Source organism: Sceloporus occidentalis, unplaced genomic scaffold (genome assembly GCF_023333645.1).
Source record: "Sceloporus occidentalis isolate IW3139 unplaced genomic scaffold, rSceOcc1.0.p SCAF_3, whole genome shotgun sequence".
In the NCBI taxonomy this organism is placed as follows: domain Eukaryota; kingdom Metazoa; phylum Chordata; class Lepidosauria; order Squamata; family Phrynosomatidae; genus Sceloporus; species Sceloporus occidentalis.
Window position 1 is genome coordinate 215,817,816 of NW_028316983.1, and position 14,793 is coordinate 215,832,608.

At 41.5% G+C, this 14,793-nt stretch overlaps 1 protein-coding gene across 1 annotated transcript in view; it reads left to right on the forward strand.

Annotated features, from left to right (window-relative positions):
- LOC149317476 (Y+L amino acid transporter 2-like) overlaps positions 1-14,793 on the forward strand; it is a 38,534-nt gene that overhangs the window by 18,281 nt on the left and 5,460 nt on the right. The window contains exons 7-8 of the mRNA XM_089518917.1: positions 3,745-3,848; positions 8,389-8,485. Of these exons, the coding sequence (XP_089375043.1) occupies positions 3,745-3,848; positions 8,389-8,485 (201 nt within the window). The remainder of the gene's footprint in view (positions 1-3,744; positions 3,849-8,388; positions 8,486-14,793) is intronic.

Consider the following 14,793-nt stretch of genomic DNA (forward strand, 5'->3'; position numbering starts at 1 on the left):
ATATTTAATTACTTATTTTTTGGCTTTGGCCCCCCAGTTGTCTGAGGGACAGCAACTCGGCCCCCGGCTCAAAATGGTTGCCTACCCCTGATCTAATGAAACAATTTAGATCTTGAACCAGTTTAGCTGGTTTGGATAGGAGACAATTTAGGAAAGTCTAATGACAGAACTGTAATGGCAATATATGTGTTCAAGATATGCGATTTTTTTATTAGTATAATTATGAACTAAAATTACCATTTTGTCATAACTGAGTGATTTATGGAAATAAGACATATTTGCATGCTTGGTCAGTTCAGGTGGACAAAGGTAGGCACAAGTATATGAAACATTAGCAAAGCTATATCTCAGAACATAGAAGTCAAGAACAGATAAAATGGAATGGAGAGCTGTTTGTAGTCTATTATCTACAACCAATAACTTTCCAAAATGGTCAATTTTTTTTAATAGCCAACAAATTCACAAAAGATCACAAGACAAATGGGTTGCATGGGATTTTTTTGTTGTTTTGTAACTGATGTTTCTGAAACTAATATACCAAACAAATTGGTGTAGAAAATAAGAAGTTGTGGTAACTATAAAGAAAGTTTCAGTTACAATGGGCCCTCCACATTAGCGGGGGTTAGGGGCACAGGACCCCATGAAAGTTAAAAAAGAAGCAAATTTAAAAAACACACTTTTTTAACCTGAGAGAATGTCTCTCTAGGGACTCTTGGTCCTCTAGCCCAACTCTATGGCCAACCTCTAGCAAAGGTTGACCATAGAATTGCAATGGAGGATCTACAAATGCCTAGAGAAGTGTTTGCTTTAGGAATTTCTAGGTCCTCCAGCTTGACTCTATGGTCAACTCCCGGCAGAGTCATGCTGGAGGACCTCGAGATTCTTAGAGGGAACATATTAATGAAATCTGTGAATAATCAAATCTGCAAAAGTAAAATTCGCAAATGTGGAGGACCAACTGTATATACAACTTTATTTTTGAAGACCAGCAATACCACTTAACCATTGCAGCTATATTTCCTAGATACTAAGAGGTTGGTATAAGTTTTAAAATGAATGAAAATCTGTTTGAGCCAGACAGTGCTAATCTTTGGAATGTGAAGTTGCCTTCCTTTGGAGTGGTTAAGGTACAGGACAGCCTGTCTTGGAACAGTAAGATCCATGAACCTTCAAGTAAAAAGGACTTTGCCATGACAGCCCTTCAACAAGGAGATTGAAGGGCCGTCATGGTACAGTCCTTTTTGCTAGAAGGTTTTTTACTAGAAGGTTTTACTAGAAGCAGAGGATTGCTCTCCATAAAGTAGAATGGAAAGCCACCCCAGCATTTACTGCTGATTCTCTTCCAATATGTGATTCAGTGGCTGTTGGGAAATGCAAGTTCTTTGAAGACATTCTGTTCTCTAGAACCTGAACTGTAGTATTTGGAGGGGAAGATAAAATAAAAAATTAATGCCATAACATTTTAAAGCAACATTTCTGTCAAAATAGGGCAGTTGGCCCCATGCCTTGTTGGATTATTGGTTAGGGGCTACCCAAAAGTTTTTAAGACAGAGAAACAAAATCACCCCCATCCATCTACCCACATCAAGTTCCAGGTATATAATAGCCAAGGTCAAGGAATACCTTGATCCCTCAAGTGTCTAGGCCCTTGCCCCATAATAAAAATACAATAACAACAAAATGAAGAACTAAACAAAACCTGCCTTTCTGTGATGCCCCAAATTTCGCTGCCTCACTCTGCCTAATAGTAAGGCTACTCCTGAGAACTAGAAGAGTTCCAGTTGTTTCTACACTCCTGTCTTCTGATAACTCCTGCCCTTCCCATCCTTTATTCAGGCCAGGAATGGGAAATGTGTGGTTCTCCCAATATTGTTTGAATGCAATCTCCCATCAGTCTTAGCTAGCATGAGTTGAGGGACTAGAACTGCAGCCTTGAGACACTGGGAGAGGCACTTGTTCACCCCTAATTTAGGCTATTGTCTCAGGTAAAACACATGTTGGGGCATGATCTCCAACATTTCACAGATGAAATTGGGACACATATGGCCAAACTATATCTGAGTACGGTTAAGATGGCAAGCGTTTTTGATGAGGAGGAACACACAAGCTACGAGGGGATTCTGCAGTTTGCTTTTGCTTGAGCCTACTGGAAAGGGCAAAATTTCAAACTCCTCTCTCCCTTCCTCACTGAGTTAATTAAATGTAAGCTACTCTTGCACTTTGAACTTAGTTGTATCAGTGGGAGTAAGCTGAGGTCAAACGGAAAGAGGAGAGAGAAACTGGGACATTTTAAAAGCAGCTGAAAAAGGTTGGACAACACTGTATTAATCAGGATTGTCTCTGCCAAATTTGGACAGTTGGAGAGTATGTCAGTATCCGGCTCTCCTTTTCCAAAACACCCCTACCCTCAATATTTTCAAACCAACCAAGCAGTATTCAAGTCCTAGGTATGGTGTATATGAGTGGGTTTGTTCCCATTTTTGGAATCCTTGGCTGAGAGAGGAGAAGCAAGGGTCACAACTGCCTGTCCCTATATCTCTGTCTGTTACTATCCCTGTTTATCTGCAGTGATGCTCTATGCAGTGCCCTTTGTATAACCACTGCTCAATTTACTTAACTTGACTTCCTATCAGTGACCTGGCTCCAGAACCTTTTAAAAAAATCTATGTCTCTCCCTTTTTCTTTTCATGGTTGGTCAGCAGCACTGACCATATTCTGCTCCTGCTTTCCCAGTCTCTGTCATGAAATAAGAGCAATAGGCACTTTGTGGGTATGCATCTACTGATACAAGACTGTTTATCTGCACTTATGGTGGATATATGAGCAATTACAATGTTATGATTCCACTTTAAATGCCAGGGCTGCATCCTGTGGAATGCTTAGGCTTGTAGATTGTGGAGGCACTTGGGGTCTCTGGCTAAGAATTCTGAATCCCACTCCCTAAACTGCAAATCCCATGATTTCATAAAAAGTTGTAATGCCAGTTAAAGAAGAATCACAGTGCTGTAACTGTCTTGAGTGAAAACACCCAATGTCTTATTTGTTTTCAAGGGAACTTCATTTTATCACATGCATATATTGCAGAATATATTGTAGAAAATGAACCAGAAATCCATAGTTCTTCTGATACTTTGGGACTCCAGTTCCCATAAACCTCACCCACATTGTTCATTGTTGGCGGATCATGGAATTAGTAGTCTGTCATAGGGCCATGGGTTCCTCAGTTTAGATGTGAAATGAACAGGGCAGACAATGGTCCCTTTTGCTGTCTATTGAACATAAAATTGCACTGCAATGATTAAATTGGGGGGGGGGGGACATACAGCCCTCCAGATGTTGTTGACTGCATCTCCACAGCATCCCCTACCTTTGGCTATGCTGGCTAGGGCTGCTGAGAGTGACAATCCAGCAATATTTGGAGGGCGACATGTTTCCATGGCTGGATATAATCCCAGTTTTGTATCATGATCGTTCTTTTGATAGATACTGGTTTCATTTTCTCTTGTTCTTTACTTAACCCCCTCCTTGGCATTTAGCTGGATGTGATGGAGAATGGAAATATCATCAACTTGGGGTTTCAAAGGCTTTTTTCAAGATGTTGGCAATTACTGTGGTCAAAAATGGTCTCAACGGACTTTGCGTCTTAAGCTGTAAATTTCCATGACAGCTGGCTGGCATTGTGAAACTAACAAAATGACTCTCTCTCTCCCTCCCTCCCCCCCTCCCTCCCTCCCCCAACTGCAGACTTTTGGTAATGAAACCCTTAGCTATGCAAAATGGATCATCCCAATTGCAGTGGCTATGTCTTGTTATGGAGGATTAAACTCATCAATTATTGCTGCTTCCAGGTATGAGACATTAATGGGCTAATAGCGTACTGATGAAATCAGTAGTATTTTGCAGTAAGAAATGTAACTGAAAAATGGGTCATACCACCATTACTGATGCTACACTCAATGCAATCATATGATTTCAGAAGATAAGCAGAGTTGGGTCTGGTAAGCACTTTCACAAGGGGGGCACCAGAACATGCCTTCTCCAGGTAGGACAAGGAAAAGGATACTACCCGAAATCATGGAAGGTCACTATTAGTCAGAATTGGCATAGGTTGACTAAAGTGCAGGGCAGTATTCTACATCCCTATGGTACAACACTACTAACTTAGCATTGCTTAATTTTGCCATTCTTTCCTTTTAAGCTAAATGGTTTTGACTCCCTGCAAACATGCTGAAAGTACAGAAATACTATTTGCTTTGTAAAAAAAAAAAAACCACAAAAATACCACATGTGAATTTGATGCAGAATAAATCCCAAATTGAGGCCCAAGACAGATGGGCCAAAAGCAGCGTGATGGCGGCAATACTAGAGTTCCGGACCATGCAGCAACCGCATGGTCCAGAACCCTAGTGTGCAACGGTGATGGCCTAATGGCGGCATCCCATCCACACGGGCGCTGCCATCTTGATGTAAGGGACGCATAGCGCCCACACATCACTGTGCATCACTTACATCACTGGAGCACTTGCAATGTAACCCAGGCACCGCAAAGAGAACCCAGTGTCCCTCCGGAGTTAAAACAGGTGCCTGCAGGTTGCCATTTTTGGGTGGTCTGTCTCAGCCCTTAAATAGTCTTCAGAAACTGCAGAGTTTTCAGAGAGTTTCTTGGAGCAGGAAAAAAATTGATCCAAATTACTTGTTGCTTCCTTTGAGAACAAAAGTAGTGACGAATTATCTCCCTAAAAGTAAAGACTCAGCCTGTATTCTGTATCAGCTAATTCTTTAAGTATACTTAACTGAGGGGTTGACAGAGTGCTCTGAAGGGGCAGTAGAATGCCGCTCCTTTCCTAGCTGGATCCAATCTCATGCCGTAGCCCCGATCCAGCCTTTCGAGGGAGCAAAAAGAAGCTGGAAAACGTGGCTCCTTTTTGCGCCCTTGAAAGAGCTCCATAGCCACAGCAGTGTGGCTATATGGCGCTTCTTTGATGCTGCGTCATATGGATGCAGTGACAGAGGTATGCCATGATGCTGCACGCCATGTGGAGCGACACACAGCGTCAGGATGCCCTGAGCAGCTGATGCCTAATAAAGTATAGTGGTGGTGGTGGGATTAAGATTGTGACAATAGTGTCATTTCCTCCCATTCTGGTGTCATTCTGTTCAGATGACACATGGCCCAAACCTCAGTTCTGGCATGAGCAGTCTGCACAACATCTGACATGTTCCACACCAGACTCATGGGTTAACAGTCATGAAACAGTTTTTTAAAAATATATACCTGTTGCCCTAGATCAGTAATTTCTAAACTCTGGTCTTCAGCTCCCAGAATCCAGACCATTAGCTAAAATGGCTGAAGCTTCTGGGAGCTGATGTCCAAAACATTTTGAAGGCTAGAGTTTGGGAATCACTGTTCTAAATCTTCCAGGAAGATCCAGAGGAAGCTGTGGAACTCTCTATCATGGCAGCTGTCTGCACAGGTGTTCTGAGGTCAGAACAAGGTGCCCAATCTAATGCTCATTACTGGGCACCTTGTTCTGACCTCAAAAGTGAAGAACCCAGAGCGGTGGTGGATGCACTTGATGGTTCAGTGGGATGCCTGTGCAGACAGCTGTTGCCACATGGAAATAGAGGCTGAGGTAATGGAGGCAGGTTGGAGCAGCTGTGGGCCAGAATATTCTGGGTTATTCCTAGAGTATCGTGGCCAGTGCAAACAAGGCCTTAGTAGTGACTGTGAATACAAAATAGTTAGCTACATTTATTCATCTGTTCCACATTCATGATTGCTACTTGGTTATGATTGTGACACTAGTGCCATGATCACAACACACACACCCCAACCTACTTTACTGGGCATCAGTTGTATGGGGAGAAACAGTTCATTCTGCCAGCAATTGCAAAATTGGGTGACTGACGCTTCATTTGTAGGTGGGAGTTCAGGTCAGGAAAGATTACTTATTTAATTATACCTAACTAAGTAATTGATTTTGAATATTGACCAGCATTATTAAGTCAGTCAGTCAGTAAGCTTCACCACAAAAGTAGTATAGAAATACTTTAAATAAATACATTACATTCTGTACTGAGGCAGCAGCCGATTAAGTTGCTAGAATCAACATAAGATTGGAATGTTGTCAAAACCACACTGCCACCCAGTGGTCTATTTTAAAATTCCATTTCAAGCCAAAAACATTTGTAGTCTGCAGTTGCATCCACATGGCAGGAAATAACGCTGTTTGACACCACTTTAACTGCCATGGCTCAGTGCTATGGAATCCTGGGAATTGTAATTTGTTGTGGCACCAGAGTTCTCTGACTGAGAAGACTAAATATCTGACAAAATTACAAATCCCAGCATTCTATAGCATTGAGCCATGGCAGTTATCAACCTGGATTATTGCTCCAGTGCAGGTGCAGTCATAGATACCTTCACTTGCAACAGGGCTGGGACAATACACAAATAATGTGAATGTGTGGCCTTCTAGGTATTGTACAACTACCAACAGCCCTCACCATTGGCTGTGTTGACTAGGATTGATGAAATTGATGGAAGTCCAACAACATCTGGAAAAACACATTTCCCATCATAACTTATTTCAAACAAACTGCTCTTGGGAAATTTTGTCTAGTATAAGAACAAATAGCATAAGTTAAGGCCTTTTCTTCCCTGTCTGTTATAAATTCAACCCAAGGACTACAAGAATCAGGATAGAAAGGAAAAATATAGTGATGTTTTGTTCTGCTGGTTCTAATAAGTTGTGGGATGAAAGGAAATGTACCCCCAGTAACTTCACATTATTGTAATGTTGCTACACTGAAGATTCTGCAGTAACACCTAAGGATTTCCCCTTAATTTTGCATTCAGCTCATGCAACATTGCTACAATCAGATCATACACCAGCTAGTTTTAGATCAGGGTTTAACAGTGGCAACCATTCTTTAAAAACAGTAACCGCTCCAGATTGATTCATAAATAATATGTGTAGCATGCTTCCCAAATTACTACAGAACTATTCTATGTGCATTGACTGCCTGTCCATTTCTGGGCCAAAATGAAAGCATTGGTATTAGCCTTTAAAGTACTGTTTATCGAACCTTTTCCTGTATTGCTATGTACTGTATATGCATTATCCTACTTGAGAGTATGTATTTTCCCTGGAAGAAGATTAACCATCCATTATGAAGCCAAGCCCTCCCTCCAGTCCATCTGCCTTGGTCCAGGCCTCGGAGATAGAGAGGAACTGCTGGACCTCATCCCCTTTCCCTCCACCACTCCCTTCTCCTTTTGTGTCATGTCTTTTTAGATTGTAAGCCTGAAGGCAGGGAACCGTCTAATTAAAAAGATTGTATGTACAGCGCTATGTAAATTTACAGCGCTTCATAAATAAAGTTTAATAATAATAATAATACTAAATGCCTTGGGGGCAGGTTACCTGAAAGGCTGTATTGTCTACCTAGAACTTAAGATAATCTTTTCTCAGGGTGCCCACCCCCATCAAATGAGGTGGGACAGCTGGCTACTAGAGAGGATTTTTTGATGGCAGCACTTCAGTTGTGGAGAACACTCTATAGAGCATCTAAACTTTATAATATTTTTAGTGCCAGGACTTTAGTGAATCATAGAATCATAGAGTTGGAAGAGACCGCAAGGGCCATCCAGTCCAACCTCCTGCCATGCAGGAACTCTCAATCAAAGCATCCCCGACAGATGGCCATCCAGCCTCTGCTTAAAGACCTCCAAGGAAGGAGACTCCAATACACTCCCTGCTTCTGGTGGTTTTAAGTTAATTTACATTGTAGTTTTATTCTGCTTTGGAGGCTTGTTTTAATGCACTGTACATGGCGCTACCCTTGTACCAAGTTCGGAAGCTTCAATTAGTACAAAACACGGCAGCAGATTGGTCACTGGTTCTTCGAAATTTGACCATATAACACCTATTTTGAAAGATCTCCATTGGCTACCTATTAGCTTCTGGGCGCAATACAAGGTGTTGGTTATCACCTATAAAGTCCTACATGGCTCAGGCCTGAATTACTTAAAGGAACACCGCTCCCTGTATAATCTGCCCCGCACTCTCAGAACCTCCAGGAAAAATCTGCTGGAAGCACATCCAACCAGATTGGTCTCAACCTCCCAAAGAACCTTTACCTCAGTGGCTCCTAAATTATGGAACTACCTCCCGGAAGAGATCCGTCTTATTACCTCCTTGGAGGGTTTCAAGAGGGCAATTAAGACAGATTACTAACATATGATGTAAAGTAAACTAATAGGGCTATAATTCGCTAGAGTTTCACTTCCACATCCCTTTTATACAGTATGTGGGGACTAGTATTGCCTCTGGAATTTCATGCAGCAGGACTGTGTGCTGATAGACTTTCTTCACCTTATGGTAGGCTTTTTTACGTTGGCGCCAGAGAAGGACACCTCCACGACAGCCTGAGTTTGATTCATGTAAAATGTTTCACACCCGTTCCTGCTCTTCTTTTTAATGTAAGTAAGAATTACAAGCCTAACATTTATTTATTTATTTTTATGCATGATTAGTTACAACACAACCTTGTGAGTGAATGCTCAGAAGTAGGTATATTGAATTTACTACAGCCTACCCCCAGATAAGTGCTTCTAGCAGGAATGAACAATGTGTAGTCCTCCAGATGTAGGGTTTCCATGTCCCTCCTGGGGGCGGTACATTCCCACTTTTCAAACAGGTGGGGTCGTCCCGTCCCGGTTCAGTCATGGACCCGAATTTGCCCCGGGTCGGCTGCTGCTGCAGGCGACTGCTGCTGCGGCCATTGCGCGTGGCCGCTGCGCGCACTGCGTGCTGCCACCGACACAGCCTTTGCCGCCCTCCGGCACTTCCTGTTGCCCTGCACACTCTTGCAGGGCTGTGCGCAGGGCTAAGTAGGAGTTTCTCCTCCTGAGGCTGACTGGCCAATGGCTGCTGGCAGGGGGCGGGGCTGTTCTAGCTCCAGTCTGCCCTCATTGGCCAGCCAGCCTCAAGAGGAGGAGCTCCTCCTCTATTTGGTCCCCACGTGGGCCAGCCCAGGGCCAGTGAGGAAGAGGAGGAGGGCCATTTCCATTCCAGTGTGTACAGGTCTGCCTTGTTTTAACAATGATGGTGATGATGATGTTGATGATATCAGCCAGCTTCTGAGGCATGCGCTCACTCTTTCTGAAGGTGAGACAGTGTGACTTTCCAAAGTGCAGTTCTGTGTATTTTTGGTGCTTTTAATGCTAACAGGTCTGCCTTGTTTTAACGATGATGATGATGATGATGATGATGATGATGATGATGATATCAGCCAGCTTCTGAGGCATGTGCTCACTGTTTCTGAAGGCGAGACAGTGTGACTTTCAAAGTGCATTTTCTGTGTATTTTCTGCCTTGTTTTAACAATGATAGTGATGATATTGATATCAGCCAGCTTCTGAGGCTTGGCCAATGTAAGTTGCTCTGATTTTTACAAACTCATGCGCAGTGAAGAAAAACCAAAGTACCTTGACCCAGTACACACTTTTGAGAAGTACAGTTGGTGCAAGACACCTGAAAATCCACTTCTTGTTAAACCACCTTGACATGTTAAATATGCATAGCCATGTGAACCCATGTTATGTGTTAAGCCCAAAGGGTTTGGTTATGGAATAAGCCCCTGAAATATGCAAGAGGCCATGTTAAATAAAGCCATGTTCAATGCCCAAATGTGCTGTCGTGCGTGTTTTGGAATGGGGGGGGGGGGGTTTGGCTAGAAAGGGAAGTACATTTCTGCCATCTGTGAAGGAATAATGCCAAAATGTCCACCATTTTGAGCATGCCTAAGAAACATGTGTTTATATTAATGCTTTTTTTTTAAAAAAAAAAGTAGTTGTTCGCATGTCCTCTATTTTAAAAATATGTCCTACATTTGGGGCTAAATTTTGTCCTACATTTGTCCTGGTTTGGAGGTTGACAGTTATGGCAACTCTATCTAGATGTGAGATTGCAACTTCCATCATCTTATTGATCATACTGAATAGGGGATGTCAGTTTTAGACACCACGTTGGTATATAGGGTGTGGTCTCTAAATTCACACTACACATTTATAGCCTATGATGCCACTTTAACTGCCATAGCTGCATCCTATGGAATCCTGGGATTTGCAGTTTTAGGGAGAAGTATTTGGAGTTATTAGCCAGAAAGCTCCACTGCTTCCTGACAGAGGCCACAGTGTACTTCCTTTCAGCACTGTAGTTACAGGAGAACAGAGCCTAAGGGCTAAATGCAATTGTTAGTCTCGACTAGACAAAACTCTTTGAGTCAGTGCAATTTACATATGTGTTGATTCGCCATTCTGTGGTCAGTTCTATAGATCTTCTCTACTTGGAACTAGCAATTGGATTTAGGCCAAGGGCTCTGTCAGCAGAGGGCTCCTATTGCTCGCAATAATGGGAAATAGTGCAGCTATTTTTCCTTTTTAAAGAAAAAGCTGGAGCATGTGGTGAGAAACACACAGAAGGGTTGTAAACAAAAGATTATGTTGTCTGGACCCACACAGTTAAATGAGTGGACAAAAAGTTTAGGGGGGATAAAAATAGAAAACGCAGCAATTTTATTAAAACAATATGTTGCACTAGAATGCAGAAAAGATATTAAAAGAAATTACAAAGCAAAGAGTATATGCTATCCTGAATACAAAAAGGCTTGTTCAGGCCTGTGAGCCATGCCCTAACAAACACAAGGCTAGTTTGACCAGTCAGTACTGGGCTAGGGAACTGCAAATCCCATAAGGAGGTATCAAGCACACAAAATACCAGTTCCTTTGTGCCTCTCAGAATGGAATTAAAAGAGATAACACAGTATGTCCATTCAGTTGGGGAGTGCACAACAGAGACCAAATTAAAAGGGATAACACAGTATGCCCATTACAGTTAAGAAATACAAAGCAGAGACCAAATGCGTTTCGATTGAAGCATCTTCGTCAGTGGTCATAGAAAACTGTGAAAATAAAATAGGTATGGGTCACATACAACAACATATAGTAAAAAGCACATGATGCATAAATACCTAATAAAGCAGCCTTGTAAGGTATGTCATATGGTATATAGGGACATCCCGTCGCTATAGGTAAGTTGTTGGTCCTCATAGACCTTATATCACACCTGGAAAAATATGTATGCAGGCAACTTATGAAATATAAATTATAATAGTCAAAAAAATTTTATATAAAAATGCACTCCAAATTGTATCCATACTTACCTAGGACTAGGATGCCCCACATGTAATTGCAAGCCCTAATGGAGTTTAGCAAGTGGGAACTCTATATTCCTTCCCAATAACAAAAACTAATACACCTGTTGAACCCCACCTGAGACCATTCTGCAGCAAGTAAGATCCTATAAGTAATAATAACCCCTTCCATTATGTTGATCTAAATGTACCAGTACAATCAACCAAACAAATAATGTTCATGATGGCAAGCACTAATATTAGTAAAAAGGAATAACCAAATAATTACAGAATTTCAGACCAATTGCAGTTCTCATTCAATCCATGTGGTTTCTGTGTTTGTAGAGTGAAAATCCAAAACAGTTCTCTTTGCCGGAGTTTTCTCTCCAGATATGTCCCAGTTCCAGAAATTCTTTCTATCATCCAGAATCTGATATCCGTATCCGAGTGCTTGCGTTGAATGAAATGTTGGACCATAGGTGCAGTAATTCTTCTATTTCTAATGCAGCTCCTATGTTCTGATATTCTCATTTTTATTTTTTGAGTGGTCATACCAATATACAAGAGATCACAGGGACACTGAATGGCGTATACAACTCCCTTAGTATTACAAGTAAACAAATCATTCAGAGTATCCAGTCTGTTATTCACAGGGTTAATGAACTCAGTAGTTTTCACACAATATTTACATGCACTGCAGTTGTAACATGGGACATTCCCTTTGGTTCTCCTCTGTAGTAAGTTTGGCTGGGTCTCCTGACCTGTGCATTTACTATGGACCAAATGGTCCGCAAGATTCTTAGCACGTTTATACACAAAAAGGGGTTTATTTGAGCATCCAGGGATATCCTGAAGCAGGCTCCAATATTTAAGAATAACATTCTGTATGTATCTCGTATTCCCATTATACGTTATGGATATGAACATTCTAGATTGTATTCCCTCTCTCTGTTTTTTTATAAAGAGGCTCCTTCGTTCCACCCTCCTTACTTTGAAGTAAACCTGCTTCAAGCCCTTTCTAGGGTATCCTCGTACTGTCAATTGTTCTATAAGAATTTTTGCTTGTCTATCAAATTCTATTAATCCAGAACAATTCCTTCTGAGTCTGAGGAACTGAGAATAAGGTAGGTTTTGCTTCATGTGGGGTGGGTGAAAGCTATCGTATCTCAGGAAGGAGTTTGTATCAGTCTCCTTCCTGTAGAGGTCAGTTTTCAATAGGACTCCTCTTTTCACCACTAATACTTCCAGGAAGTTGATTTTGACATGGTCAAAATTCAATTCAAATTTTATCGTGTTGTGCACACTATTTATGTATTGATGAAATTCAAAAAGCTCATTCTCTGTTCCATTCCGGATAATAAAGATATCATCCAATATCTTTTAAATTCTAGTATGTTAGCTTTAAAGATGTTATCATCATCATTCAATATATGCTGTTGTTCAAAGCTGTCCATAAACAAGTTCGCTAACTCTGGTGCAAATTTGCACCCCATTGCAGTGCCTAATATCTGCCAATAATATTTATCCTGGAATGAAAAATAATTTTGCTTAAGGGAAATCTCAGCTAATGTGCACAAAAAATGAGTGGGGGGATATAGGTGGTCCCTTCTCTTATTTAATGTTGATTCTATAATTGTTGGGGTGTGAGTATAATAGCAAAAATGACAGCAGAGGTTTGAGGAAATTTAACAAAAACTTTACTTAATAGAAGTCTCAAAAAACTGAAGCAAAACAATATGAATGGCATAGTACAAAATCATAGCAGCATGCATATATTACCATGAGGGCAGCATGGAAAGCAGGATTCAGTGAGTGCTCCCAAGACCCAGTAGATCCACCAGGCAATTATACCTTTCTAATTAGTTAAAAAATCACCTGGTCTACTTAGCTCATTACCATGGTCTACACCTGTCTGCTCACTAGATTCTCATCCAGTCACAACTTAGTACCTGGACAATAATATCCATAGCTTCATCATGGGTTATATTAGTATAGAGAGATACCACATCAAATGTCACCAGGATACAGTGTTCATTGGGCAAAATAATCTGTTCCAGGACCTGCAAAAAGTGTCCAGTATCCTTGCTGTATGTAGGTATCTGTGGGACAAAGGGCTTGAGAAAAGAATCCACATATTCTGCAAGGGGTTCCAGTATAGATCCACATCCTGATAATATTGGTCTGCCCGGGACCAGGAATTTTTTCTTATGTATTTTGGGTAACAAATAGAAGAGGGGTACTCGATCCTCTGATTCCAACAAAAATTCATATATATTTTTGCTAATATATCCATTAGTAAGAGCCTCATACACTATGTCAGAAATTGACCTTTTAATTTCATTAGTGGGGGCATATCTACAAGGGGCATAATGTAAAGAGTTATTTAACTGTCTGTGGGCCTCAGCTACATATTGCTGCATGCCCCAAACTACTATTGCTCCACCCTTATCTGCTGGCTTGAAAACAACATCTTGGAATTGGCAGAACAAGCCTTTTTGTATTCAGGATAGCATATACTCTTTGCTTTGTAATTTCTTTTAATATATTTTCTGCATTCTAGTGCAACATATTGTTTTAATAAAATTGCTGCGTTTTCTGTTTTTATCCCCCCTAAACTTTTTGTCCATTCATTTGCTTGTTTCGGTTTAGGGCATCACCTCCCAGTCCCCCCCCCCCCCCACACACACACACAGAGTTAAAGCCTTGATAGTAAAGCATATGAACCCCATTCAAGTGTGTTTACAAACAGGGATATAACAATTCATGATGAAGGAAAGCATACAAGCTCTGCACTCTCTATCAATCACACCCCATATGTGGAGACCACATTCTGAATAGGAGGGCTTCAAATATATACATGATCATAAACCCTTAAAAAACCCACCAGTACTGGTTTCCTGATTGCATTGAGAGAATCCACCTGAAAAGTACCTGCTTTCTTTAAACTATCACTTTCCATATGTGGAGAGCAACAATGGAAGTGGCAGGGCTCCTGCACTCCCTTCTGTTGATTTTAACCCTTTTTGTGAAACCCAAATAGATTTAGTAATAAGTGTATACTGTTGCTTTTAGAGAAAAGATTCATTTCCCAGATATTTCTGAGGGGGATCATATCAGCTAGGATATCAGAGCTTGAAAAGGGGGCTACAACCTGGCTATTGAATAAGACTCTAGTGACCTTGGGCAAGTTACATGCTCTCAGCCTCAGGGGGAAGCAATGGCAAACCTCCTCTGAACAAATCTTGCCAAGAAAACCCCAAGTCTTAGGGTTGCCTTAAGTTGGAAGCAACCTGAAGGCACACAACATACACAACAATAATGGTGCACAGTGGCTATTAAAGAAATGTGTTTTCCAGATAGCTCTGATGGTAGGGATGCCATCAGCAAGTTCAACTGAGAATGAGAGCCTGAAAAATAAACAGTTTGGGACTACAAAAAGTGTCACTCAGGGACGTAGCCAAGGGGGGGGATCTTGGGGTCCGGACCCCCCCCCCCCCTTCCATTAGAAAAATGAATGGTGTGTGCTGCTGCGCCGCCGCACCCAAGCCCCATTATAATGGTGGCACTTAGTCTGGACCCCCCTTCCTAAAATCCT